The 25303-nt window shown below is 39.5% G+C and overlaps 1 protein-coding gene across 4 annotated transcripts in view; it reads left to right on the plus strand.

Moving 5' to 3' along the window:
- LOC138819816 (ubiquitin thioesterase ZRANB1) overlaps positions 1-25303 on the plus strand; it is a 66305-nt gene that overhangs the window by 30617 nt on the left and 10385 nt on the right. For 3 of the 4 annotated variants that reach the window (XM_070011370.1, XM_070011373.1, XM_070011371.1), the window contains 4 exons: positions 12995-13182; positions 20427-20580; positions 22103-22174; positions 23064-23262. In XM_070011370.1, the coding sequence (XP_069867471.1) occupies positions 12995-13182; positions 20427-20580; positions 22103-22174; positions 23064-23262 (613 nt within the window). The remainder of the gene's footprint in view (positions 1-12994; positions 13183-20426; positions 20581-22102; positions 22175-23063; positions 23263-25303) is intronic. The other variant, XM_070011374.1, reaches the window with a different exon arrangement.

The following is a 25303-nucleotide window of genomic DNA, read 5'->3' on the forward strand; positions in this document are numbered from 1 at the left end:
TACAATTCCAATAGCAATATTCACTTTAAGAAAAAAATAATTTTACAATTTAATTAAAAAAATTTTTGTTTTACTAAATCAGGACCAGTTCTCAGAGAGAGGGTTTAGAGTTACTGTCTCGCTATGCAATGAAAGAGTTCACGCAGAGGCTGACTGTGAAATAGCCGTGCTGCTCTTCTTTCCAGCTAAGTGTGGCAGAGGTTTCTTTTCTGCCAGAGAACTAGCACTAAATTGAAAGGGCATAGTTGCTGGAACTTTGTAAAATTTGATACCTGTGAATGTTGCGTTTTTAGTTTTGATTTTTTTATATATATGCATTTTACATTTTTTGTTTTTATAACAGTGATGTACAGAAGGGTTACAGTCACATAAGTCAAGTAAAGAGTACATTTCTTCTTGGTCAGTGTCACTCCTTCCCTCACTCTCTCCTAGTTTGTTCTTCCTGTCCCACTCAGTTTTACACTTTTTTTTTTTTTTTTTTGGTCATGGGCTTAAACACAGGACCTGAGCTTTTTTTGCTCAAGACTAGTACTCCACCACTTTAAGTCACAGCACCATGTCCAGTTTTCTGGTGGTTAACTAGAGATAAGAGTCTCACAGACTTTTTCCTGCCTGGTTTGGCTTTCAACTGCAATCCTCAGACTTTAGCCTTCTGAGGTAGTAGCTAGGATTACAGGCATGAGCCACTGGTACCCAGCTGGTTTTACCTTTTTATTTTAATAAATACATTTTATCTGTATTTAGAATCACACATAAGTTGCCTTTAAGTTTTGCCTTTTTTAAGGCAGCTAAATCTCTGTCTATATGTAGCGGATCCAGTGTTAGGTCACATAATTTGAACATGGTGTGTCTGTGTGTATGTATGTGTGCGTGTAAGGGGGAGAGGGAAAGACAGAGACCGAGAGAGATTTCTGTACTATTTGTTCTTCTTTGCTTGGGTTGGCCTATTTTCAGCCTGGTACATGGCAGCAGTTTTTGGCAATCTATTTTCTTTCTTTTTTTTTTTTTTAGGTCCAGTCATGGGGCTTGAACTCTAGGCCTGGGCGCTGTCCCTCAGCTCTTCAGCTCAAGGCTAGCGTGCTACCACTTGAGCCATAGCACCACTTCTGGCTTTTTTTTTTTTTTTTCTGCTTATGTGGTGCTGAGGAATCGAACCCAGGGCCTCATGCATGCAAGGCAAACGCTCTACCACTGAGCCACCTTCCCAGCCCCTGGCAATCTATTTTCTGTCTTTAGAAATTTTTGTGTCCTGTGGAATTATGTTACAGTTATCATTACTTCCACATTATTTGCTCAGAAGCAGATTTTTTTTTGTTTGTTTGTTTTAACGTCATTTTTAGAGAGCATCTCTGGAAATTTAGGTAGGAAGTTAGGGATTTTTTTTAACATGTTAGATTACAATTTTTGATTTTATATTGATACTAGACCAGAAAGACACTCTTTTCTGATGTAGTATCTTTGTGTGTGTGTGTGTGTGTGTGTGTGTGTGTGTGTGTGTGTGTTTAATGCATTACTTTACATATGAATGAAGGCAGAAAAGGCTTCAAATCTTATGAATAGCTTTTTTTTTTTTTTTTTTTTTTTAGCAAAAATGGGCTAAGTGAAAATATCCTATTAAAAGCTTTTAATAGAATCCAGAATATACAAACTCTTGTAGCAAATCTTTGGCACTGTATCCATAAAAGGATAGCAAGCGGCTGAGAACGCTGGCGATTGCTTCCTTGTATGTCCCTACTTAACTGATGGAAATGTTATGTGGGATGTGTGTCTGTAAAAACTCATCCTTTGCTTTATTCACATTCTTTCTGCTACATTTACTTTCTATCCATGAGGTTCATATTAGCAGGTAGTAGAATTCTTTTTAGCATTTATGATAAGCAATTTTATTCAAGTAATTTGGTCTTGTGTTTAAAGGTTTAAGGATTTCTTATGGTGATTTTTGGAACTGGATACAAAATAGTATTTTTTTTTTTTTGGGTCCAGTTGTGGGGCCTGAACTCTGGGCCTGGGCACTATCCCTCAACTCTTCAGCTCAAGGCTAGTGCTCTACCACCTGAGCCACAGCGCCACTTCCAGCTTTTTTTCTTTTTGCTTATGTGGTGCTGAGGAATCTAACCCAGGGCCTCAGGAATGCAAGGCAAGCGCTCTACCACTGAGCCACCTTCCCAGCCCCATAAAATAGTATTTTATGACATGATTTTAAAGTAAGCTGAACTTTCATCAATATAAGTACATTTTCATAAAATACAAATATTGTCTGGGGAGCACACACACTTTTTTCCTCTTATCCTTTTTTTGTTAATTGATTCTGGTCAGTTTAGTCTGGTATGTGAAAGTATTTCTTGGTGTACCTAGGTTTTTTAAAAAGAGCATCCAGAGGCTGGGAATGTGGCTTAGTGATAGAGTGCTTGCCTCGCATGCATGAAGCCCTGGTTTTGATTCCTCAGTACCACATATACAGGAAAGGCCTACAAGTGGTGCTGTGGCTCAAGTGCTAGCCTTGAGCAAAAGAATTTTTTTTTTTTACAAATTAAAGTAATACTTAAAATTTTATTTCAGCTTATATGTACAATTTGTTTAAATTGCTGACATAAACCTGTTTAATCCAAAAAAGAAATGTGAAAAATGTGAATTACTTCTACCAAAGAACAAGTTGGTATAGCCTATCCAAAAGTCTTCCACTAGTCTCTTCAGAAGATCTAACTGTAGTTCAAGCACAAGTTGGATGTCTTTTTATCCTTCAGGCTGTAAGAGATTTTCAGATTTAAGTTTTTTATTTTTTATTTTATTTTTTTGGTTGGTCATGGGGCTTGAACTCTGGGCCTGAGCGCTGTCCCTGCACTCTTCAGCTCATTGAGCAAAAGAATTTGCTCAGGGACAGTGCCCAGGCCCTGAGTTCAACTTCCACAACCGACCAATAAATAAATAAATAAATAAAAAGAGCATCCAGGAAAAGTGGGTTTTAGTCAGTTAAATAGATGGTGGTGGCAGACACAACCTGTGAAATACTCTTCTGGTTGCTTTTGGTATGTCTGAGAAGTAATTTCTGGCTCTCAGAAATGATTGATTATATAGACTTGCATACCAGTAATGTACATCTCCTGTGAAAAAGGAAGTAGAATCTGGTGATTCTTGGTTTTGTGATACTGAATTATAACTATTGATTTAAAGACTTTTCTTTTTTGAAGGTATTAACTGAAAACACTAAGGGAATATAGGATGTGCTAAAACTCAAAATATGGGTCTGAAATAGAAAAAAAATCCTTAAAAAGCCTTATAAAAAGTTATGTATATTATAGAGCAAAAACAAAGTGTGGATCATTGAATTACCTGCAGTAGTTCTCTTTCTATTCTCATTAACCTTAGTCTTGTATAGTCAACTGGTTTGTTAACCATCAGTGTTTATTTCTAAAAGTTTCATGTTCTGTATAAAAGTTGCAAGTGTAAATACACTGAATGCAGCATACCTGTGCCAGTCATTATTACTTTGTTACCTTCCTTCTCTACTGAGTAAACATTTGAGTAGATGCAGACATAGGAAACATGTCTTGGTATTTACCAATATGGAGGATGTTTTCCCTACCTGAGCACATTATCTAATTATACAGGAAATGAGACAGTCAGAGTTTATATTTTGTTTCACCAGTTGTTTCAGTGATTGCCTAGCCTCAGACTCTGTTTAATCAGTGTAAGGCAGTGTCTGATTTTTTTTTTTTGTACTAGGATTTGAACTGAGGCCTTTGTACTTGGCTTCCTTGCTCTGCTGTCACTCTTTCCCATGAGCCATACCTCTAGATTTTTTTTTTTTTTTTGGTTAAAAAAAAAAAGGTGTATTTTAAAATTTTGCTATCTTTAGTTATACAAAGAAGGATTTATTTTTTTAGTATACCAGCATTAAAGAGAAATGGTTTTAAATAGGGACAGACATTTCTTATTCCCCATGTAGGAAATCGGGGTTAAAGACTCCAGCTCTGCTTTTTTGCTGGTTATTTTGGAGATAGAGTTTTATGGACTTTGCTGTGGGGCTGACTTTGAATCTCAATCCTCTGGATGTCAGCCTTCTGCATAGCTATGATGACAGGCAAGAACCACCAGAGCTCAGCTTGCTTTTTTTTTTTGGATGGGTCATCAGGGCCTGGGCACTGTCCTGACCTCTTTTGCTCAAGGCTACTGCTCTACCACTTTCAGCCACAGTAGTACTTCTGGTTTTTGAGTGGTTAATTGGAGATAAGAATCTCACAGGGATTTTTTTGCCTGGGCTGTCTTCAAACTGTGATCTTCAGATCTGTCTTCTTGAGTAGGCTAGATTACAGGTATGAGTTACTGGTGCCTGGACTCAGTTTGCTATTTTTTTTTGATTTTTTTTTTTTTTTTGTGATATTAGTGTTTTTGAAGAATCTAGTTTTGCAGAATAATTCTCAGTTTGGAGGATTGGTTTAGATTCAATTCGCATTTTAAATTATATTTTTTTATTATATTTAAGTAGTTGTATAAAAGAGTTACCATTCCACAAATGCTTATGGGTACAATGCATCTTGATTGATGTTAGCTCTTTCATTATTCTCCCTCATCCCACCCACCTAACCCTTCCCTTCAATTTTCTTAATTTTGTAAAACGTTCATTGAACATTAGGATTGCATTCTTTCTCCCCCTCTTCCCCTCTTCATTTTTCTACCCTCCTTTCCTTGACACCCTTTCCCCCTCCCACCTTTCAAGTGCCAAATTTCTGGTATTCATTTTGTTGTGTTAGATTTAGATTTAGATTAGATTTAGATTTTCTAAGGAATTACACTGTTTGAATTCTCCCCTGAAAACACCATACTTTGGTTAATACATTTGTGTACAACTCCATATGTGCTTACTTGTATAGATCCAGTTTGCACATATGAGAGAACTCATGGCGTCTTTTTTCTCTCTGGGTCTGATTCACTTCACTTAACATAACTTTTTTCAGGTCCATCCAATTCTTTTCGGTGATATAATATCATTCTTCCTAATGGATGAATAAAATTCCTCTGTGTATATGTTCCATTCTGTTTTCTGTGAATTCCACCTCTAATGAACCACATGAATGAAATCATATGGTATTTGACTTTTTTAGCACAGTGTCTATGTCATAACATATGCCAGAATTTGCTTTCTTTTAATAACTGAGCAATCATTGTATGGATGCAGTATGTTTTATGTGTTTGTAATTGGACATATGTCTTGTTTCACCAAATTTAGACATTTGTACTGGTTTTAGTAATATGAAGGGCTAGTTTTTTTGTTGCTGTTAAATAGCAAAAGCAAGTATATGCATTACAGGATAGAGATAGGAAAAGCTATTAAAATGAAATAATAGCTTTTAGTATCACTATAGAACATCTATAGATTTTTTGCACTTTTATTTGCTTTACTTTATATAGTTGGAATGCTTATTTTTATAAAACTTATATTTTGGATTAAAATGTTTTCATCTTTTTAAATGTTATAAAAGGCAATGCTGAGAAAGGGTTATTGTTTCATAAGTCATGTAATACTGGGTACTGTTTTATAAGTCAGGTAATAATTGGGTACTGTTTCATTAGTCAGGTAATACTGGTTACTGTTTCATAATTCAGGTAATACTGAGTATGGTTCTTTTTGGACAGTGGTACCCTTTCTCTTGCTCTCTCCCAGTTTTTCCCTCCTCTGTCCACAATTTATATAGTTCATTTTCAGCAGTATCTACTAACTTCCATGGCTACCTTTGTTCACCCTTTGTGCTCCCCCCAAGACAGATAAATGAACAAACAGGCAAAAAAGAAAAGAATACTCCTCTTGTTTCCATTTTCCTGGAGTTTATTAGGTTAAGTACTATTTTATTTGATCGAGGCAGAGATAGGCATTGCACCTTTGTGTTCATCTCCTAAGTATACATACTCCTTTGTTCTTACTTTGTTTGAATCCCTAGAGTCTTGTATATTTTATCATGTATTTCAGATCTGGCGTCAGTATATGAAAGAGAACAAGAGCTGTTTGTCTCTGAGCTTGGCTTACCTCACCTTAACATGATTTGTTCTAGGTCTATCCATTTCTCTGCAAATGATATAATATTATTCTTTCTAATGGCTGCATAGAATTCTATTGTGTATAGATACCACATTTAAAAAAATCTATTCATCTATTGTAGGGCATCTGGGCTGTTTCTGTAACTTGGCTATTGTGAGTGGTACAACAATGAATATGAATGTGCAAGTGTCTATGCTATCCTGGCACACAGTGCTCTGGGTAGATGCTCAGAGAGGTATGGCAGGGTGTAGGGAAGATTTTTATTTAGTTTTTTTGAGGAACCTCCATACCACTGTCCAGAGTGGTAATTTACATTTCCACCAACAAGGTCCCTTTTTCTCCACATCCCTGCCAGCATTTATTGTTCTTCAAATTCATGTTGGTGGCCAATCTGAGGTAAGGTAGATTTGATTTGGATTTCCTTTATGGCCAGGGATGGTGAGTATTTCTTCATATGTTTCTTTACCATTCTTACTACTTCTTCAGAGAAGTCTCTCCTTAGTTCCTTTGCCCATTTAGTGATTGGTTTATTGGCTTTGGGAAGGGTTAGTTTCTTGAGTTCCTTATATATTTTGGGTGTTAGGCCTTTGTTGGATGTATTGTTGATAAAGCTCTTCTCCTAGTGGTTGTCTTTCTAGTTGAGTACGTCCTTTGATGTGCAGAAACTTCTTATTTTGATGTAATCCCATTTGTCAAGTCATTCTCTTATCTGCTGTGTCCCAGGGACTCTTTCCAAAAAGTTTCTACTTAGGCCTGTAAGTTCTAGCATTTTTCCTACTCCCTTGTACAGCAATTTCAAAGTTTCAGGTCTGACATTGAAGTCTTGACTCAGTTTAAGTTGATATTAGTGCATGGTGACAAACAGGGATCCACTTTTAGTTTTCTGCATATGGATGCCAACGTTTCCCAACACCAGTTATTGAAGAGGTTGTCTCCCCTGCCCCTGCATATCTTTGGCTCCCTTATTAAATATCAGATAACTGTTAAGTGTATAGTTTTATTTCTGGGTCTTCTAGTCTCTTCCCTTTGGCTGAATAGTTTGATGTTTGGTCATTTGAACTTTTTAATTTTCTGTAACCCATGAAATGTCTTTGGACCTCTCTCTGCCCATTTGTCACGGAGGACTTTGTTATGTGTTCTTTTAATCCTTCCATCCTTATGAAAACATTTTTTCAGTTCGGTATCTATCCATTCTTTGGGATATATATTTTTGCAACAGTTGGTTTGTTAACTGTTTGTTCAAAGATATAAGGAGTTAAGAATTCAGAAGCATAAACTGTATTTGACATAATTTGTCATAATAATTAGAACACTTAAAAGGCCTTTGAGACTATTTGATTTCCTTATCTCATTAAATCTTTTCTGAAGAAGATATATTAATAAATGTGAGAATATTGAATAGAAGCTAGACTTGAAAGCTTACTGTTCTATAACATTCTTCTAGGAATAGAAATGGTAGATTAAAATAATTTTTAAACAAGACTTTGTTATGTAACTTTGGCTGGCCTTGAATTTATAATCCCAAGTCTTGGGATTTTTGGGGTCCACAACAGTGTGGCTTAACTTGTTGCCATTGGTTTTGCTGTGAAAAATGCGGCGAGAGCTGATTGGTTTGACTTGCTCAAACTGTTTCTGGGGCTCTCTGTGAAAACTTAACACTTAAAAAGTATTATTTGGGCCCTGGTAGCTCATGCCTGTAAATCCTAGCTACTCAGAGGTTGCGATCTGGAGGATCCTGGCCCGAAGCCAGCCTGGGGAGAAAACTGCTTACAGTTCCATCTCCAAAATAATCAGGAAAAAGCCAGGCCAGAAGCATTGTTTGAGTTGTAGAGTGCCAGCTGAGCAAGCAAGCATGAGGCCTTGAGTTCAGACCCCAGTACTACTTCCTCAGAACTGTTCCCCCCCAAATATTAAGGACATTTTATATTTAAAAGTAGTTTGAGTATTGAGTATTCCCATAGGCCCAGGACCATGATTAAGCTAGATTTGGGATATTAAATTTTTTTTCCTTTTTTTGCTGGGTATATAGTTTCTCTTTCATATGCGAAAGAATGCTGAGTGCTACCTAGACATAGCCGGCTGCATCTGCATCTTTCTACTGACCATAGTATAGAACATTCTGAACATTAGCACTTAAAACTAACTTTTCTCTTTAAGGGTTCCTGAAATTGTGCCTGCAGACTCCAGGTCCACCCTGTCCCCACAGCATAAAGCATGCTGTGATGTCACAGCTACCATAGAACTCCAGGGTAGTGTTGAGCTGGCCCATGTGGGCTCAGGTAAGTCCTGGCTTTATTTTTTACCATTTGGCATTCTTTTCAAAGTTAGTTACCATATGATTTATGTAATAAAGGAATAGAAGGCAAAACTTTGAAAACTGTGCCATATATGGGGGAAAAATAAGTCTATTTTCTAAACATCTATGAGCCAGCTCCATATGCTAACCAACGGAGTTCCATCGTAGCTGTGAAGTCCCCAGGGAGCTATCGGCCTTGGCCTAGCTTAGGGTACAACATGAATCTCTGCTGCCGCCACCTCTTTTACCCCCCCTTTTTTTCTTGCTAGCAATACGTAATGACATATTTTTCATTTATTTGTGTTTAAAGTATACCTACATTTTCCTTTATAATTATGTATCATGAATTACTTGTGTATTTTTGAATGTATAACTATTGCAGGTTAGTTTTACACAGCTAATCAGAGTGCTTTCAGTTGTCTTTTTGTCTTCGTAGCATGAAGGGGAGGGAGACAGAATGTATAAGTTAAATGAAATATATGTTAAATTAAAAAAATACAAAGAGAAAGGGGCATCAGTTGAGAGGCATTATGAGAGGTCAGTGACCTACAGAGAAGGTAGGGCTTCTCTCTATATTGGAACATCATCATTGTTTCCTGGACTTTGTTCTGTAAAACGAAGTGTTAGTCCTTGCACTTATTTGCCTCTCCCTCCCTCCCAGCTTTTTTTTTTTGGTCAGCCGTGGGGCCTGAACTCTGGGTCTGAGCGCTGTCCCTCAGCTCTTCAGCTCAAAGCAAGTGCTCTACCACTTGAGCCACAGTGCCACTTCTGGCATTTTCTGTTTATGTGGTGCTGAGGAATTGCAGGGCCTCATGCATGCAAGGCAAGCGTTCTACCACTGAGCCACCTTCCCTGCCCCGACATTTACTAGTTTTTGTAGCTGAAATTCACCAGTCTCTGAAACTATGAGCTCTTACAGTTAATGAGAAAATAGAATTATATATTCTCAAAACATTAGATAGAAGGTATTTTAAAGGCTTGTGCCTTTACTGCTTATGAGTTGTGTGTGATCATAGGCTTGCTTCATGCTGGGAAGAGCAGTCTGTTCCTCCTCAGTTCCTACCTTCTCCATCTTCTGGGGCATGGGCAGCATAGCCTTTCTACAGCTTAATGGTGCACATGGGATAGGAGAGAAGAATTCAGAATTTTTGGTAATTTGCATTAGATTAAATAGAATTCGTGTGTGTGTGTGTGTGTGTGTGTGTGTGTGTGTGTGTGTGTGTGTGTGTGTGTGTGTCTTAGATTTATTGAGACTCGTATACCACACAGTCCAACATTTGAAGTTCTATTTGTTTTTTGTTTTTGTCAGTTGTGGGGCTTGAACTTAGGGCCTCTTTGTGCTCAAGGCTAACGCACTACCACTTGTGCCACAGTGCCACTTCCAATTCGAGTGGTTAATTGGAAATATGAGTCTCATGGAGATTTTTTTGCCTGGGTTGGCTTCAAATCATGATCCTTAGATCTCAGCCTTCTGAGTAGCTAGGATTATAGATGTGACCACTGGTACCCTGCTTGAAGTTGTTTTTAAAAAGCCCTTACTATGAAGACATAACAGGAGATATTGTAAATCATAATTCTAGCGTGTAGTTGCAAACTTTGTTGAATTGTTTAATTCACAAACCAGTACTCCACCCTCTACTCATTGTGCTTAATTAGCTTCTTGTGTGTGTGTGTGTGTGTGTGTGTGTGTGTGTGTGTGTGTGTGTGTGTGTGTGTGTGTGTGTGTGTGTGTGTGTGTGTGTGTGTGTGTGTGTGTATGTATGCGCGCGCGCGTGCGCACACGTGCATGTGCCAGTATTGGGGCTTAAACTTAAGGCATTTTGTTCTTGCTCCACTTTGTTGCTCAAAGCTATCACTACACTTTGAACCACCCATCCAACTCTGGCTTTTTCCCCCTCGTTAATTGGAGTTAAGAGCCTAGTGGATTTGTCTGCCCTTACTGGCTTCAAATTGTGATCTTCAGACTTCAACTTTCTGAGTAGCTAGGATTATAGGAATGAGCTACCAGTGCTTGTCAGTTAATTTCTAATTTCAAAAAATCCATCAAAGAGCGAGAAGAAGTGAATCCTTAAGAATTTTAAAGATACTTCTAGACTTACCCATTGAGTTAGCTAAAATAGTAAAGATGGAAACTTAGTAGTTCTTCTTTTCGTCCAATCCAAAGAAGGAAGTTCTTTGGTATTTAGCTGTGGTCACTTCAAATTTGTCTTTCGAAATAAAAAGTATATTTAGAAATTGTATATATGTACATACATGTACACATGTGTCTACATACATATTTACCATGCATATCTTGTCTTTTCAAGTAAATTGCTCAAACTCTTGGGGTTAGGTGTTTTTAGAATATTTTATCTACAATACACAGCTTTTATAAATAGACTCATTTTTAGATTTAAGGTAATAACTAAAAGGTGTTGTGCTGCATGCACTTGAAATAGTTATGGCTTTATTTTCTCCTCCTCCCATGTGGGGTCAAACCCAAGGTCTTGCAAATGCTAGGAAAGTACCCTACCACTGAGCTGTTTGCCACCAGCTTTGGCTCTGCCGATCTTGGTGCTGAAGGGAGAAGTAGCTGCCTTTATACGTGATACTGCAGAAACCAAAGGGCATGGGGTAGGCACACTTCTAAATAAAGTAAGCGACATTCAATTATTCAAAAATTGTATTAGAAAACACTTAACTGTTTAAACAAATTAAGCAGAGATTTTAGAGTTTTTTTTGTACTTGAACATAATTAGAAACAACCCTCTTGCACCACAGGTGACTTTGAATTCAATTAGCACTTAATGTTCTGTTCTCCCTGTCTCACGCCAGCTTTACTGTGTTTCAGCCCGAACTACTTTTGGGGCATTGTTCTTTTAAGTATGTTTAGAAGCCTTTTATGTATAAAGTGGGATAGGGAGGGGATTTAGTACTGAACTTAAACTTGTGTATATGTAGCAAGGAATGTATTAACCCTACATTACTGGAAAAAAAACCCAACAAAACAACCCGAACTCTCTTGTTATTGTGATGAGGAGTGAGAGAGCTCTTGCTGAGCTTCAGTGAGAAGCTGAGTGTGCTAAGGAAGTACGTGCGTGTGCTAGGCAAGGGCTCCACCAGAGCTGTCTGCTCCAGAATTGTGAGGTGAAGGGTCTTACTATATTGTTCAGGCTATTCTCAAAACTCTTGGGTTTATGAAATCCTGACACAGCCTTCCAAGTGCTGGGGCTATAGGCTTACATTGTCATACCTGGTTTTCTCATGAGTGGTTTTTTTTTTTTGGGGGGGGGGTTGGTCATGGGGCCTGAACTTGGCCTGCGCGCTGTCCCTCAGCTCCTCAGTTCAAGGCTAGCGCTCTACCGCTTGAGCCACAGCGCCACTTCCGGCTTTTTTTCTTTTTGCTTATGTGGTGCTGAGGAATTGAACCCAAGGCCTCATGCATGCAAGCCTCATGCTCTATCACTGAGCCACCATCCCAGCCCCTCTCATGAGTTTTTAACCTGAAAATTTTTTTGTCTGTGCTTTGAGAAAAAGGATCTAAACTTACAGAAAGTATCTGTGACCCTAGAGTTTGCAGAATTTTGGAGCTGATCTTTTATGGCTCACAGATGTAATTAAAATTGAAGAACTCTTCGAATATGGAAGTCGTGTTTTTACTGTCCTGTCTCATGTTCATTATTATGCTTATTGTGTCATGAACATTCAGTGAATGTGAGACTTACCAGGTTTAAGCTGCATTTTTATAGTAAAGAGAAACACTTAAACTATTTGTCCTTTGCTAAATTGGAAGTCTTTAATTTACATTTTCATTTTTGACAAGGTTTTATTATCCACACTGTACTTTACTGTATATTAGTAAATACAGTTATTGTCTTAACATTAATCCTAAGGTGAATATGATGCGTTGGTGGGAATGCAAAGGTCTTTATGGACAATGTGATACTGATTTGTTTGTAAAGTTTTATCTTAGCATTCAAAGTCATCTTTAACAGTCTTTTTTCTTTAACAGTCTTCCTTTCCTTTTCTGAGAATAGTCTAACCCAGGTTAGCCTTGAACTTGCTATGTAGCTTAGGCTGACTTTAAACTTGGGATCCTCCTGCCTCCACCTCCTAAGTTCAGGTGTTATTACATGTGCCACTATGCCCAACTGTTTATTAATCTTTCTTGATGGGCATAAGGAAGCTTTGGCTATGAGATATACTGAAATCAAAACATTGCCAACCTTTTTTTTTCTTTTTACAATAAGAATGGTTTAAATTGCTCTAAGTTATTTGTAACTAGAAGTATAGAAAGCTTAGCATTGACTGGAAGCACATGTGTGTCTCCTCAGTTTCTGCAGCCGGATGAGTGCGGGACCACCACAAAGACTATGAAGCCCAGTTCTCATACTAGGTTGCTGGTCTTTGCTTTACTTACTATATCCTAATAGTTCTTCTAAACCCCAGCAAAACATGAAGCCAGCTGTGATGGTAAGGTAAGTACTTAACGCAGTTCTAGTTGTGGAATGTTTGAAAATGTAGGGAAATGCTAATTTTCCTTATATTCTCTAGGACTTTAAATGATGCCCCAGGATCCTGGAAGCACAAAGAAACACATAAGGAGTTTGGAGTCACTGTTGTAGGTTTGTGCCTATTAAAGAAAAATAGAATTAAATACTCTTCTATTTTGATGCTTGTTTTAGGGGTTGTAGAAGGTGATTTAGGGGCCATAGAAGCTTATAAGTCATCAGGAGGAGATATTGCACGTCAGCTCACTGCAGATGAAGTACGCTTGCTGAATCGTCCTTCTGCCTTTGATGTTGGCTATACCCTGGTACACTTGGCTATACGTTTTCAGAGGCAGGATATGCTAGCAATATTGCTTACAGAGGTGAGTGTGGCATTTTAGTTAAATGTTCTTTTATATCAAAGAAATGTCTTCTTTAGTTTTCATTTTTAATGTTACAGTGTTCTCCAGACAGTTGGGAAATTTTGCAGATGCACCTCCCCCTCCCCTCCCTTTCAAAATCAGCTTATATTGGAGATTGTAAAAGTATGTGTTTTTTTAAGGCTTCCTGCCTGCCTTTCTTTCCTTTCTTCCCTTTCTTCTTTCTTGCCTTTATTTTTCTCCTTTTGAGATGAGATATTGCTTTGTTGTTCAGGCTGGCCTCCCAACTCCTTAGGGAGACTCCTGAGTAGCTGGAACTACAGATGCACCTACCTATTGTCCCTATCAGTATGTGGTTTTACTTTATTATTATTATTATTATTTTTACTTTGGGGCCTTAACTCAGGGCCTTGCACTTACTGGGCAGATGTTCTACCACTAAAAGCCCTCAGCTATTTATCTGTTTTTGTTTTTGACAGTACTGGATTAGAACCTCACACTCGAAGATCTCAGAGGCAGGTGCTTTAGCACTGGAGCCACTGTGCAAGGCTGCGCCTCCTCCCTGCCTTTGACGTAGGCTTTGCTTTTTGTTTGGGCCACCTAGACTATGATCTTCCTTTTGTGCTCCTCTGCATCACTACGGTGACTGGCACATGGTGCTGTGTCCGGTCATTATGTTTCTAATGCAGATGGAATGATAGGCATAGGCTACCACACTCAGTCATTGGTTAAGTTAGAGTCTTAGGACTTTGTTTTGCTTGAGGTGGCCTTAAACTGTGATCTCTGCTTCTTAAGTAGCTATGATTATAGGCTTGTGCCATTGTGCCTTGCTCCTTTTGTTTTTGGGCCAGCTTTGGACTGCAGTCCTCCTGCCTGTGCCCCAGTTTAGCTAGATTATGAACTGAAACGTCTATTCCTTGCTTGTTTGTTGAGATGGGGTCTTGGCTAACTTTTTCTCCCAAGTTGACCTCTACCTTTGATCTTCCTTGTCTGTCCGTGGTCCTCTTGATCTTTACCTCTCAAGTAACTGGGATTATACTCATGGTCTATCATACCTGGCCAGTGTATATATGCTTTTTTATTTTTTTTGCCAGTCCTGGGGCTTGAACTCAGGGCCTGGGTGCTGTCCCTGAGCCTCTTTGTGCTGAAGGCTAGTGCTCTAGCACTTGAGCCACAGTGCCACTTCAGGCTTTTTCTGAGTAGTTTATTGGAGATAAGACTCTCACGGACTTTACTGCCTGGGCTTGCTTCCTCAAATCTCAGCCTCCTGACTAGCTAGGATTACAGGCATGAACTACCAGTGCCCTTCCATATATGCTTTTAAAACAGGAATTGGCTTCAGTAAATAGTCATGTTTTATTTTAAAAACATTGAAATGTATTTGTTCTTTAGTTATTCATCTAAAATATTGTGTACCTATATTACGTGTTAGGCAGTGTGTTGGAGGATAGGTGTTGGCTTTTCCTTTTTTTTTTTTTGTCCGTTGTTGGGCTTGAACTGTGGGCTTGGGCACTGTCCCTGTGCTCTTCAGCTCAAAGTGAGCGCTCTACCACTTGAGCCATAGAGCCACTTCCAGTTTTCTAGTGGTTTATTGGAGATATGAGTCTCACAGACTTTCCTGCTGGGGCTGGCTTTGAACCGTGATCCTCAGATCTTAACCTCCTGAGTAGCTAGGATTGTAGGCGTGAGCCACCAGCATCCAGCGTGGCTCTTCCTTAGTGAGTCTTGGGAAAAGTAGAGAAATAAATAGGTGATTCTGTTCAGTGTATGTCTTGATAAATGCAAGTGCCAGGTCTGTGCTCTAGAGCAGGTAGTTTTTGCTAATTTCTGAGGGAGTAGGAATTAGCTAGGTAAAGTGGGTTGGGAGAGAAAAGCCATGGAAACCATAAATTCAGAAGGAAAGGATCATGGTATTTATGGTGAATTCAGAGACTTGGAAGCAACCTACCATGATTGAGTGATGATTGGGACATAAGAGGAGGTGTGAAAGATGAACTGGTGCTGGTCATGAGCGCTCTTGTCTTTTGAAGCATGGGAAAATTCCTGTGAGGGCAGTAAAGGTGCAGATTATTCTGAGGGCACTCCTTCCTGTCTCAAAGTGTTCTGAGGTTACTTCGAAGGCACTGAAAGGTTTAGGTACAGGAGCAAGACAGTGCAAGAACAGATTGCTTTTAGCTGCTATCTGAGAGGGTCAAGCCTGGTTAGAAAGGCTGGCCAGAACTCTTAGTAGGACTTTGGCCCTAGAAATGGAGAGAAGCAGGGTGATAAGAGATTATGGAGTCTTCAGGTGATAGATTGGTTATGGGTGTAAGCATTATGCCCATCTTTGGTCCTTAGCTTTACCCAGACCTGAGTTCCTCCCTGCCCTGGAGTTCTGCCATCCAGCTAGCCCCTCCCTCTCCACCCAGATCCACTTGAGCTCCCATCTACCTCACTTCCTACCCCTCAGACCCTGCTGCTACCTAGATAGTGGAGGTTGTCATGTGCTCTCTCTCCTGGGGAAATAATAAACCTTGTAATAGTCTTTCTCCTGTGCCTGCCTGCCTCTGCATGGTCCCCTGGGATGGATGTGACAGATCCTTTCAGTGGGAGTGATGTTAAGATATGGATCCATGTTTATTCTGAGGTTTCTGGCTTAGGTATATATGGCAAGGACAATATAAATGAAGCGTTCTTCATTATCAAAGTATTTTGATTATAACTGACTTATCAAAGTAATTTTTGTAGTGATAGGAGAAATAGAATAAAAGTAGAGTCAGATCAATTATGCATTCAAATTTTGTCAGTACACATCTTCTATATATACTTACAAGCAGTTATTCAGATTTATCAGTATTTGGGAATCATCACATAAAGGGTAATACAGGGCATGTTTTTAAATGGAGGTCAGAAAACATTCAGGTTACGTGAAAATGTGATTTCAATGGCCAGCCATTGTGTTCACTTTCTTAAGATTCCTGTGACTTGGGGGAAAGAGGCTAGGAGAGGAAAGTAGAAGATTAGGGATATTGATAGCCATGAGGAAACAGCAGGCAGGCTTACTGAGTATAAAGGAGAAGGACACTAGTGACAGGGAGCAATGTGAGTAGAGGGGTCAGATGTCAGTATTGGGGATAGAACAGTGATAGGTGTTTCTGGTGCTGCATTAGTGCCATGATGCCCAGTTATATTGTGTGGTGGTGTAGTTGGTGGTCGTTTCAGAAGATGGGATAGAGAAACTAACTGTGGCTGAGAGGTTGGGGGATCAGGCCTTTAATGCTACTGCTTACTTAGTAGGTTTTTTGTTTTGTTTTGTTTTTGTTTTTGGGTCCGGCTGTGGGGCTTGAACTCTGGGCCTGGGCACTGTCCCTCAGCTTTTCAGCTCAAGGATAGGGCTCTACCACTTGAGCCACAGCACCACTTCCAGCTTTTTTCTTTTTCTTTTTCTTTTTTTGTCGGTTGTGGGCCTGAACTCTGGGCCTGGGCACTGTCCCTCAGCTCTTCAGCTCAAGGTTAACCCTCTACCACTTGAGTCACAGCGCCACTTCCAGCTTTTTCTGTTTATGTGGTGCTGAAGAATCGAACCCAGGGTCTCATGCATGCAAGGCAAGCACACTACCACTGAGCTACCTTCCCAGCCCCCAGCTTTTTTCTTTTTGCTTACGTGGTGCTGAGGAATCGAACGCAGGGCCTCATGCATGCAAGGCAAGTGCTCTACCACTGAGCCACCTTCCCAGCCCAGGATCACATTTCTTTTCTTTCTTTCTTTCTTTCTTTCTTTTTTTTTTTTTTTTTTGTCGGTAATGGGGCTTGAACTCTGGGCCTGGGCGCTGTCCCTCAGCTCTTCAGCTCAAGACGAGCACTTTACCACTTGAGCTACAGCGCCACTTCTGGTTTCTGGTTTATTGGAGATAAGAGTCTCACCGTCTTTCCTGCCCGGGCTGGCTTTGAACCATGATCCTCAGATCTCAGCCTCCTGAATAGCTAGGATTACAGGCGTGAGCCACCAGTGTGGCCCAGCTTGAGGATCACATTTCTAAGTTAGCCTGGGCATGCAAGTCTGTGAGACTCTTTATCTCTAATGAATCACACACACACACACACAAAATCCACAAAAAAACTGGAAGTGTGGCTCAAGTGGTATAAGCCAGCCTTGAGCAGAAAAGCTAAGGGACAGAACCCAGGTCCTGAATTCAGGTCCCAGTACCAACGTGAAAAGCAAAACAAAAAGTGACTTTGAACTAGTGTTAGTGTATAGAGCATCCATTGGCTTCCTTCAGGCTGGTAGAGGCCAGTGAGTGGTAAAAGAACTCTCATAGGTCCCTGGACTCCTGAAAGGAATCCAGTGATTCATAGTAGAATGATACTAGAACACTTACAGTTTATGGCCATGTCACAGATTACCTGATAACTCAGCATTTTAAGACCACAAATATTTGTTACTTCAAATAGTTTGGAAGGGTCAGGAATTTAGGAAAGGCTGACCTGAATGTTTTTGGGCCAAGGTTTTAGGAAGGTTACAGTTAAGCTGTGTCTACCAGGGTTCTAGAGTCAGGAAGCTCGGCTGAGCTTCCTCAGCTGAGGATCTGTCTCCAAGTTCACTAAAATGGCTGTTGGCAGGAGACTTACATTTCTTGCCATGTTGGCTCGTCTATATGTTCCTTATGAAGTTGGCAGTTGGTTTCACCCAAAGGAAATGATTTCAGGAGGAAAAAAGCTGCAGTGTCTTAGGAACCAATTTAAGGAACAACATACTCGTACTTTTGCTATATTCTATGGGACATATAGATCAACTGGGTATAGAATGGGAGAAGTGGAGTGGGGCATTTTTTAACTGTGTCTGGTGACACAGCCTGTAATTAATTCAAGCAATAGAAAGGCTGCAGTTAGGCGGATCATCAATTTGAGGAGGCCAGCATAGTTTATATAATAGCAAGGCCCTGCCTCAGAAACAACTTCCTGTTTTTTGTTTTTGTTGTTGTTGTTGTTGTTGTGGGGTTTGAACTCTAGGCCTGGATGCTGTCTTTGAGCTCCTCAGCTCAAGGTGAGAGCTTTACAACTTGAGCCACAGCGCCACTTCCAGTTTTCTGGTGGTTAATTGGAGATAAGACTTGTCTCATGGACCTTCCTGCCCAGGCTGGCTTTGAACCCCGATCCTCAGATTTCAGCCTCCTAAGTAACTAGGATTACAGCCGTGAGCCACTGGCACCTGGCTCATTCCTGTTTTTAAATTTAAAAAAAATTACAAAGGAAATCAGTTACATTAAAATATAGCTATCAAAATACTAAACCAAATGTGTAATGTTTAAGAAAGTTCTTTTTTGGGGGGAGAGGAAAGAGTGTTGGTATCTCATCATGCTCAACTCCAGAAAGTTCATTTGGTAAAGGAAGAAGTGAAAAGGAAGGATTTGAACTTAAATAATAAGATAAAATTCACGTTTAATAACATTCATAAATTCAGTTCATGATGGTAAGGTGAGAATTATTAGCCTAGAGAAACAGTTGGGATTCATAAGGTTTAAGAAGCAAGAAGAAGAACGTCAGGCTTCAGTGATGTATCCTGTTCTAAAGATGTGGGGAATGCTTAGAGGTCAGACTTGTCCTGAAAGGTTCATAGTATTAGGGTCCAGTCCAGATTGTTTTCAAAAAGTCTTGTCTTCCCAGTTTTGAGAAAGGGACTGAGGGCTGGCAGATTGGTAGAAAGCTAGTTTTAGATTGACTTTTGGTATCTTGGTGATGAGAAATAGTTATATATAACTAGTGTGTGTGTGTGTGTGTGTGTGTGTGTGTGTGTGTGTGTGTGTGTGTGTGTGTGTGTGTGTGTGTGTGTGTGTGTGTGTGTGTGTGTGTGTGTGTGTGTGTGTGTGTGTAAAACTATACACACAGAATTTTCTGTATGTAGATTGTTGCAGCACCAAAAACTAAGTGCATCTGGACTATAAGGCAGAAGACTGGTATAATTTGTTGCTGATCAGCAATTTAAAAGGAACATTGCAGTTAAATACATATATTCTTCCAAGTCATATTAGTTGAAACACGTGAAAGAAGTGTTTGCAATGTTTTCTATGAGCTGCAGTTTTTGTTTATTTTTTTCCCTCTTCAGTGGGGGTAGAATTCAGTGTGTCTTTGCTAGGCAGCACTCTGCCACATGAGCCATGCCCTCATCGCCCTTGTGTTTTATTTTTCTAATAGGTCTTGGTGTTTTTGTTTTTTGCTGCCCTGAACCAGGATCATTTATGCATGTAGCTAGGATTTATGATCATGACTACTGCACCCAGCTATTGGTTGAGCTGGGGTCCAGACTGGCCTCAAACTTCAGTCCTTATCTCTGCCTTTCAGATAGATGAGATTGTAGGCATGAGCCACTCTGCCCCATCTTAATTCCTTATTTGCAAAGAATGTTTCTAATTTGAGTGCATGATGGTTGGTCCATTCAGAGACCTCTTATGTACCTTTATGTATAATAAGCCTTTAGTACATAAATTTTTATGTGCTTGTTTATTATTTCTATTGGGTAAATATGAAGAAATAGAATTTCTAATGCAGGATAAACCATTTTGTGACTTTTTTTTTTTTTTTTTGGGTCCGGTCACAGAGCCTGAACTCTGGGCCTGGGCACTGTCCCTCAGCTCTTCAGCTCAAGGCTAGCGCTCCACTACTTTGAGCCACACTGCCACTTCCGGCTTTTTGCTTTTTGCTTATGTGGTGCTGAGGAATTGAACCCAGGGCCTCATGCATGCAAGGCAAGCGCTCTACCACTGAGCAACCTTCCCAGCCCTTTATGACTTTTCTTGAAAGTTGAATTGATATGTACTTTTATTGGTTAGGTTTTAGTTTTAGTTTTTGTTTTGGTGCTAGTCCGGGGACTTTGACTGAGTGCTTAGATATTGTCCCTGAGCTTTTTAGTTCAAGCCTGGTGCTTGAACTTCCAGATTTCTGGTTGTTGTTGTTTTTTTTTTTTCTCTAGAACATGTGTTTATTTTAATTTCAATTAGTCAATTAACAAGATTTTTGGTTGTTAACTGGGGATAAAAGTCTTTTACAGACTCCTGCCCCAGCAACTTTGAGCCACAATCCTCAGATCTAAGCTTTCTGAGTAGCTAGAATTACCCACGTGAGCCACCGGTGTGGGCTAGGGAGTAATTTTATGAATAAAATGAATAACCTTCAGATACTTAGAAATTTTGCTAATTTCTTTAAATGCTATTGTGATTTGTTTGCATTTCTGATAGATGAGATAAAGAGGAAAGTTTCTTTTTGTATTTAAGGTGTCTCAACAAGCAGCAAAGTGTATTCCAGCAATGGTGTGTCCTGAACTGACAGAACAAATCCGCAGAGAAATAGCTGCCTCTCTTCATCAGAGAAAGGGGGATTTTGCTTGCTATTTTCTAACTGACCTTGTCACATTCACGTTGCCAGCAGGTAACTACAACATTTAACATGAAAAGAAACTTTTTTTATTATAGTTATATAGGAATGAAAAACATGATTTTGAAATGACTTGCCTGACCTGTTTATGCTGGAAGTGATCAGTGTAAGAGCTGTTTGTAAACAAATGCTTTAGGTTTTTTTTTTTTTTTTTTGGTTGGGGGAGGGGGGGTGGGATGCCAGGTCCTGGAGCCTAAACTCAGCCTAGGCGCTGTCCCTGAGCTTTTTTGCTCAAGGCTAGCTAGCGCCCTGCTGATTATGCAACAGCTCCAATTCCAATTTTCTTAGTGCTTAGTTGGAGATAGGAGTCTTATGAACTTTCCTGCTTGGAATGACTTTGAACTGTGATCCTCAGATCTCAGCCTCCTGAGTAGCTACGATTAGTTACAGATGTGGGCCACCCTTGCCTGGCATTAAATTCTTCAGTTTTTAGAAGATGGTAACTGATTCTTTGTGAGCTCTGATAGATTTTAAAATCATTTTTTGCCCATTAATTTTCCTCTTTAAAGTTTTATTTAGAAAATTTTCTACTTTTAATTTTCTTCTTTCCAAGTCTGTTGTTTTGAAATTAGCTAACTGTTGGTTACTGGGATGAAGCAATAGAATGTAGGTTTTTGAAGTATCTATGTAGTCAGGTTATTTTAATGAAAGATACTGGCATCTGTGAAGGTGCCATTTGACTTTCACCCTTTTATTTCTAAATATGTACGAACAACTTCAAGTTTTCAATTCATTGATAATTGAAAATGTTGTCCAGAATGCTTTTTGTCAGTGAGCATTGCATAAATACAACAGACATCAAAAGTTTTTTTTTTTTTGGGGTCCAGTCGTGGGGCCTGAACTCTGGGCCTGGGCGCTGTCCCTCAGCTCTTCAGCTCAAGGCTAGCGCTCTACCACTTGGGCCACAGCGCCACTTCTGGCTTTTTTCTTTTTGCTTATGTGGTGCTGAGGAATCGAACCCAGGGCCTCAGGCATGCAAGGCAAGCGCTCTACCACTGAGCCACCTTCCCAGCCCGACATCAAAAGTTTTAAAACGAAAGCTTCCATAGGATCTGGCTGTTTTGAACTAGACATAAACAGAAACATCCACGAGTGGATAAGTGACAGTAGCTATGCCTGCAATTGGAGCAGATTTTATTTGAAATGTACTGTGTTATGATTAGGTTTTTATTTAGAATTCAGAATGTCTTCTCTTTAATCTTGAAAAACATAAGGGTAATGCTGATTACTCCAGGCTACTCTGTTATGTAACCTGACTAGAGCAGAGATGCAGAGGAACATGGCAACAATACTGTGTGCCAGAATGCATGATGCATTGGCTGCCGTGAGGATGTTTAGAAGTTTGAAAGTAGCAGGTCTGAGAGAAGAGAACCAATAAAATTTACATGTAAATATTGGTCTCGGGTTATTTTTTTATATTAGATTTTTGGTAATGAAATACAGGAAGGTTGCTCATATGCATTAAAAAAAGGTATCTGTCACAAGAACATTCTTTAAGCCTGATTTTTCTTTGTAGATATTGAAGACTTGCCCCCAACAGTTCAAGAAAAATTATTTGATGAGGTGCTTGATAGAGATGTTCAAAAGGGTAAGCATGTAATTAATAATTTACCTTTTATATGATCAATTAATTTTTCCTTTCTTTTTTGTAAAGTATAAGGTACTTAGATATATTGTCAGCTTGTTGGATATTTTATTTATTTATTTATTTATTTATTTATTTATTTATTTATTTATTTATTTATTTATCCGGTCCGGTTGTGGGGCCTAAACTTTGGGCCTGGGCACTGTCCCTCAGCTCTTCAGCTCAAGGCTAGCGTCCTACCACTTGAGCCACAGAACCACTTCCAGCTTTTTTCTTTTTGCTTATGTGGTGCTGAGGAATCGAACCCAGGGCCTTGAGCATGCAAGGCAAGCGATCTACCGCTGAGCCACCTTCCCAGCCCCCGGATATTTTTATTTTAAATTAGAAGCCTGAAGGAAGTCCTTCAGAGCAGTTTTCTACCATGCTGTTCATCGGGCTTGGGATGGTAGCTCAGTGCTACAGCATTTGCCTAAACTAAGTTTATTACCATGCTATTCATTGGGCCTGGGATGGTAGCTCAGTGGTACAGCATTTGCCTACACTGTTTATTCCCTAGTCCCAGAAAAAATGGTCGGGGGAAAAAGGTGTACAGTATTTAACTGTGCCAGAATAAATAAGTAGACATAAGAGACTTAAAAGTTTGCTTTTCTACTTCTTATTCCAGATGAATAATATGTATTAAACAGGAGAACTTGAAAGCTAAATAAATTAGAGATGCAGTATATCTCAACTATTCAAAAAGTTTGTTTCAATGAAAGTTATTAGTTATTTATCTCTTTATTAGTAAATTACATATAAACCTTTTTACATGCAGAAAATAGTTCTTTACCCTACTAAAAGTTTCATAATTACATAGGCATGAAAGTGAGCATGTTGTTTAAATTCCTTGTAGAGTTAGAAGAAGAATCTCCGATTATAAACTGGTCCTTGGAGTTGGCTACACGTTTGGACAGTCGACTGTATGCCCTGTGGAACCGGACTGCGGGAGACTGCTTACTGGACTCAGTACTGCAAGCCACCTGGGGTATTTATGACAAGGACTCGGTGCTTCGGAAGGCTCTTCACGACAGCCTGCACGACTGTTCACATTGGTGAGCTGCAAGCCTTCCCGCCCCGGCCTCAGTGCTGTTTGTAGCTAGGGGCTACTTTTTTTTTTTTGTTATATTTTGTGGAAGCTAGAGAAAAATCCTTTTAGGCCTTGGACATTAGCTATTCTGAATACCTTGCTTTTTATACTTTCTACATGTATCCTAAAGTAGAAACATTTGGACATTTCTAATACAATATTACAGGTTTTCTGACCTTCTGAAAAAATATTAGATTGCAACGAGGTCTGGCCACATTACATAGCCCAAGTTGCTTTCAAACTCCAGTTTGAGCTGAGGTTTGAACTCAGGGCCTCCTATTTGTTAGGAATCACAGTGTGCTACACAGCTATGCCTCTGGTGAATTCTTCTGCTCCTCTTGCCTTAGCCCTCTCAGTGCTGGGAATGCAGGCATATGCCATTAAGCTCAGATAACACTTAGAAGTTTTAATAGCCTTAAGTGTAGTTACACTCAGGTTCAATTTCAATACCTATGGTTTAATATTCTAATACAGCTTTAAGAGATTTTGTTGTCATTATGTTTGGGGTATTTTTCTGAGAGAGAGGGAGGCTTAAGATAATCTTTTTCAAACCACAGAGAAACGATTTTTTTCTTAAATGAATACAGTAGATTTCAGTATCTCTCACTTAGTTAACCAGTTGTTAACATTTCACACACCTGCTTCATCTGTATGTGTTTAAACATGTCCTTGGACCAGTTAGTTTTAGTCCACAGTTTGATTTCTCCATTGTTTGAATGGGTGTATGTTTGTGTATATATGTATCCACTGAAATCTTCACTGCTTTGGAGTGCATACATTGGAGACAATGACTGTTACACTGGTAATGTGTTAAGTCTTTTTTTTTTGGATCCGGTCATGGGCCTGAATTCTGGGCCTGGGCGCTGTCCCTCAGCTCTTCAGCTCAAGGCTAGCGCTCTACCACTTGAGCCACAGCGCCACTTCCAGCTTTTTTTTTTTCCTGCTTATGTGGTGCTGAGGAATCGAACCCAGGGCCTCATGCATGCAAGGCAAGCACTCTACCACTGAGCCACCTTCCCAGCCTCTGTGTTAAGTCTTAAGATCTGTTGACTTTTGATATTTTTTTTTGGTTCGTGAATACATTCTCTTAGATAACTTTTTTTTTTTTTTTGTCTGCCGTGGGGCTTGAACTCGGCCTGGGCACTGTCCCTCAGCTCTTCAGCTCAAGGCGAGCGCCCTACCACTTGAGCTACAGCGCCACTTCCGGTTTTCTGGTGGTTTTTTTGGAGATAGGAGTCTCACGGTCTCTCCTGCCTGGGCTGGCTTTGAACCGTGATCCTCAGATCTCAGCCTCCTGAGTAGCTAGGATGACAGGCGTGAGCCACCAGTACCCGGCTCTTAGATAACTTTTTATAAATGATAAAAATCGAGGCACAAATGAGCTAAACTGAATTGCCCACTTTGAAACTAGTACGTACAATTTTCTTTGACATCAAAATTGCATTTTTTTTCTCTTGTTTAATTGAATGCTTCCAAATAATGCTAATGGTCCCAACTCCAGTTAACTTTATCACTCTAATATCCTCCTGGTACTTTGTAGCAACTACCAGTTGTGAATTTTGTTGTTACATCTTGGGATTACGCGAAGTCTATTAGACTAGAAAAGAGAACAGGGATTTTGTTTTTGTTTCATTGTGGAAGATCTAGTGTCAATCACTTTACACATATGAGTGCTTATTGAATATTTAATGAAAGTGCTTTCTAGTATATGGAAACAATAAGTACTTTCTTGAACTTTTTTTCTTTCTTTTTCTTTTTTTTTTTGGTGCTCATTTTGGGGCTTGAACTCAGGCCTGGATGCTGTCTCTGAGCTTTTTTGCTCAAGGCTAACACTCCATCACTGAAGCCACAGCTCCTCTTGAGCAGAAATATAAAGCAAAGGATAGTATAGTAGAGGAAAAATTTCTGATCACCCATGGTTGACGAGCCTGGGAGTTAAGAAAGCTAGAAGAATTTGTTCCTCAGTTAGATAGAGAAGTCATTTAGTGCCTGTAGTGGAGGAAGAT

The sequence above is a fragment of the Dipodomys merriami genome, unplaced genomic scaffold (genome assembly GCF_024711535.1).
Source record: "Dipodomys merriami isolate MVZ:Mamm:240054 unplaced genomic scaffold, mDipMer1.0.p SCAF_82, whole genome shotgun sequence".
Lineage (NCBI taxonomy): Eukaryota > Metazoa > Chordata > Mammalia > Rodentia > Heteromyidae > Dipodomys > Dipodomys merriami.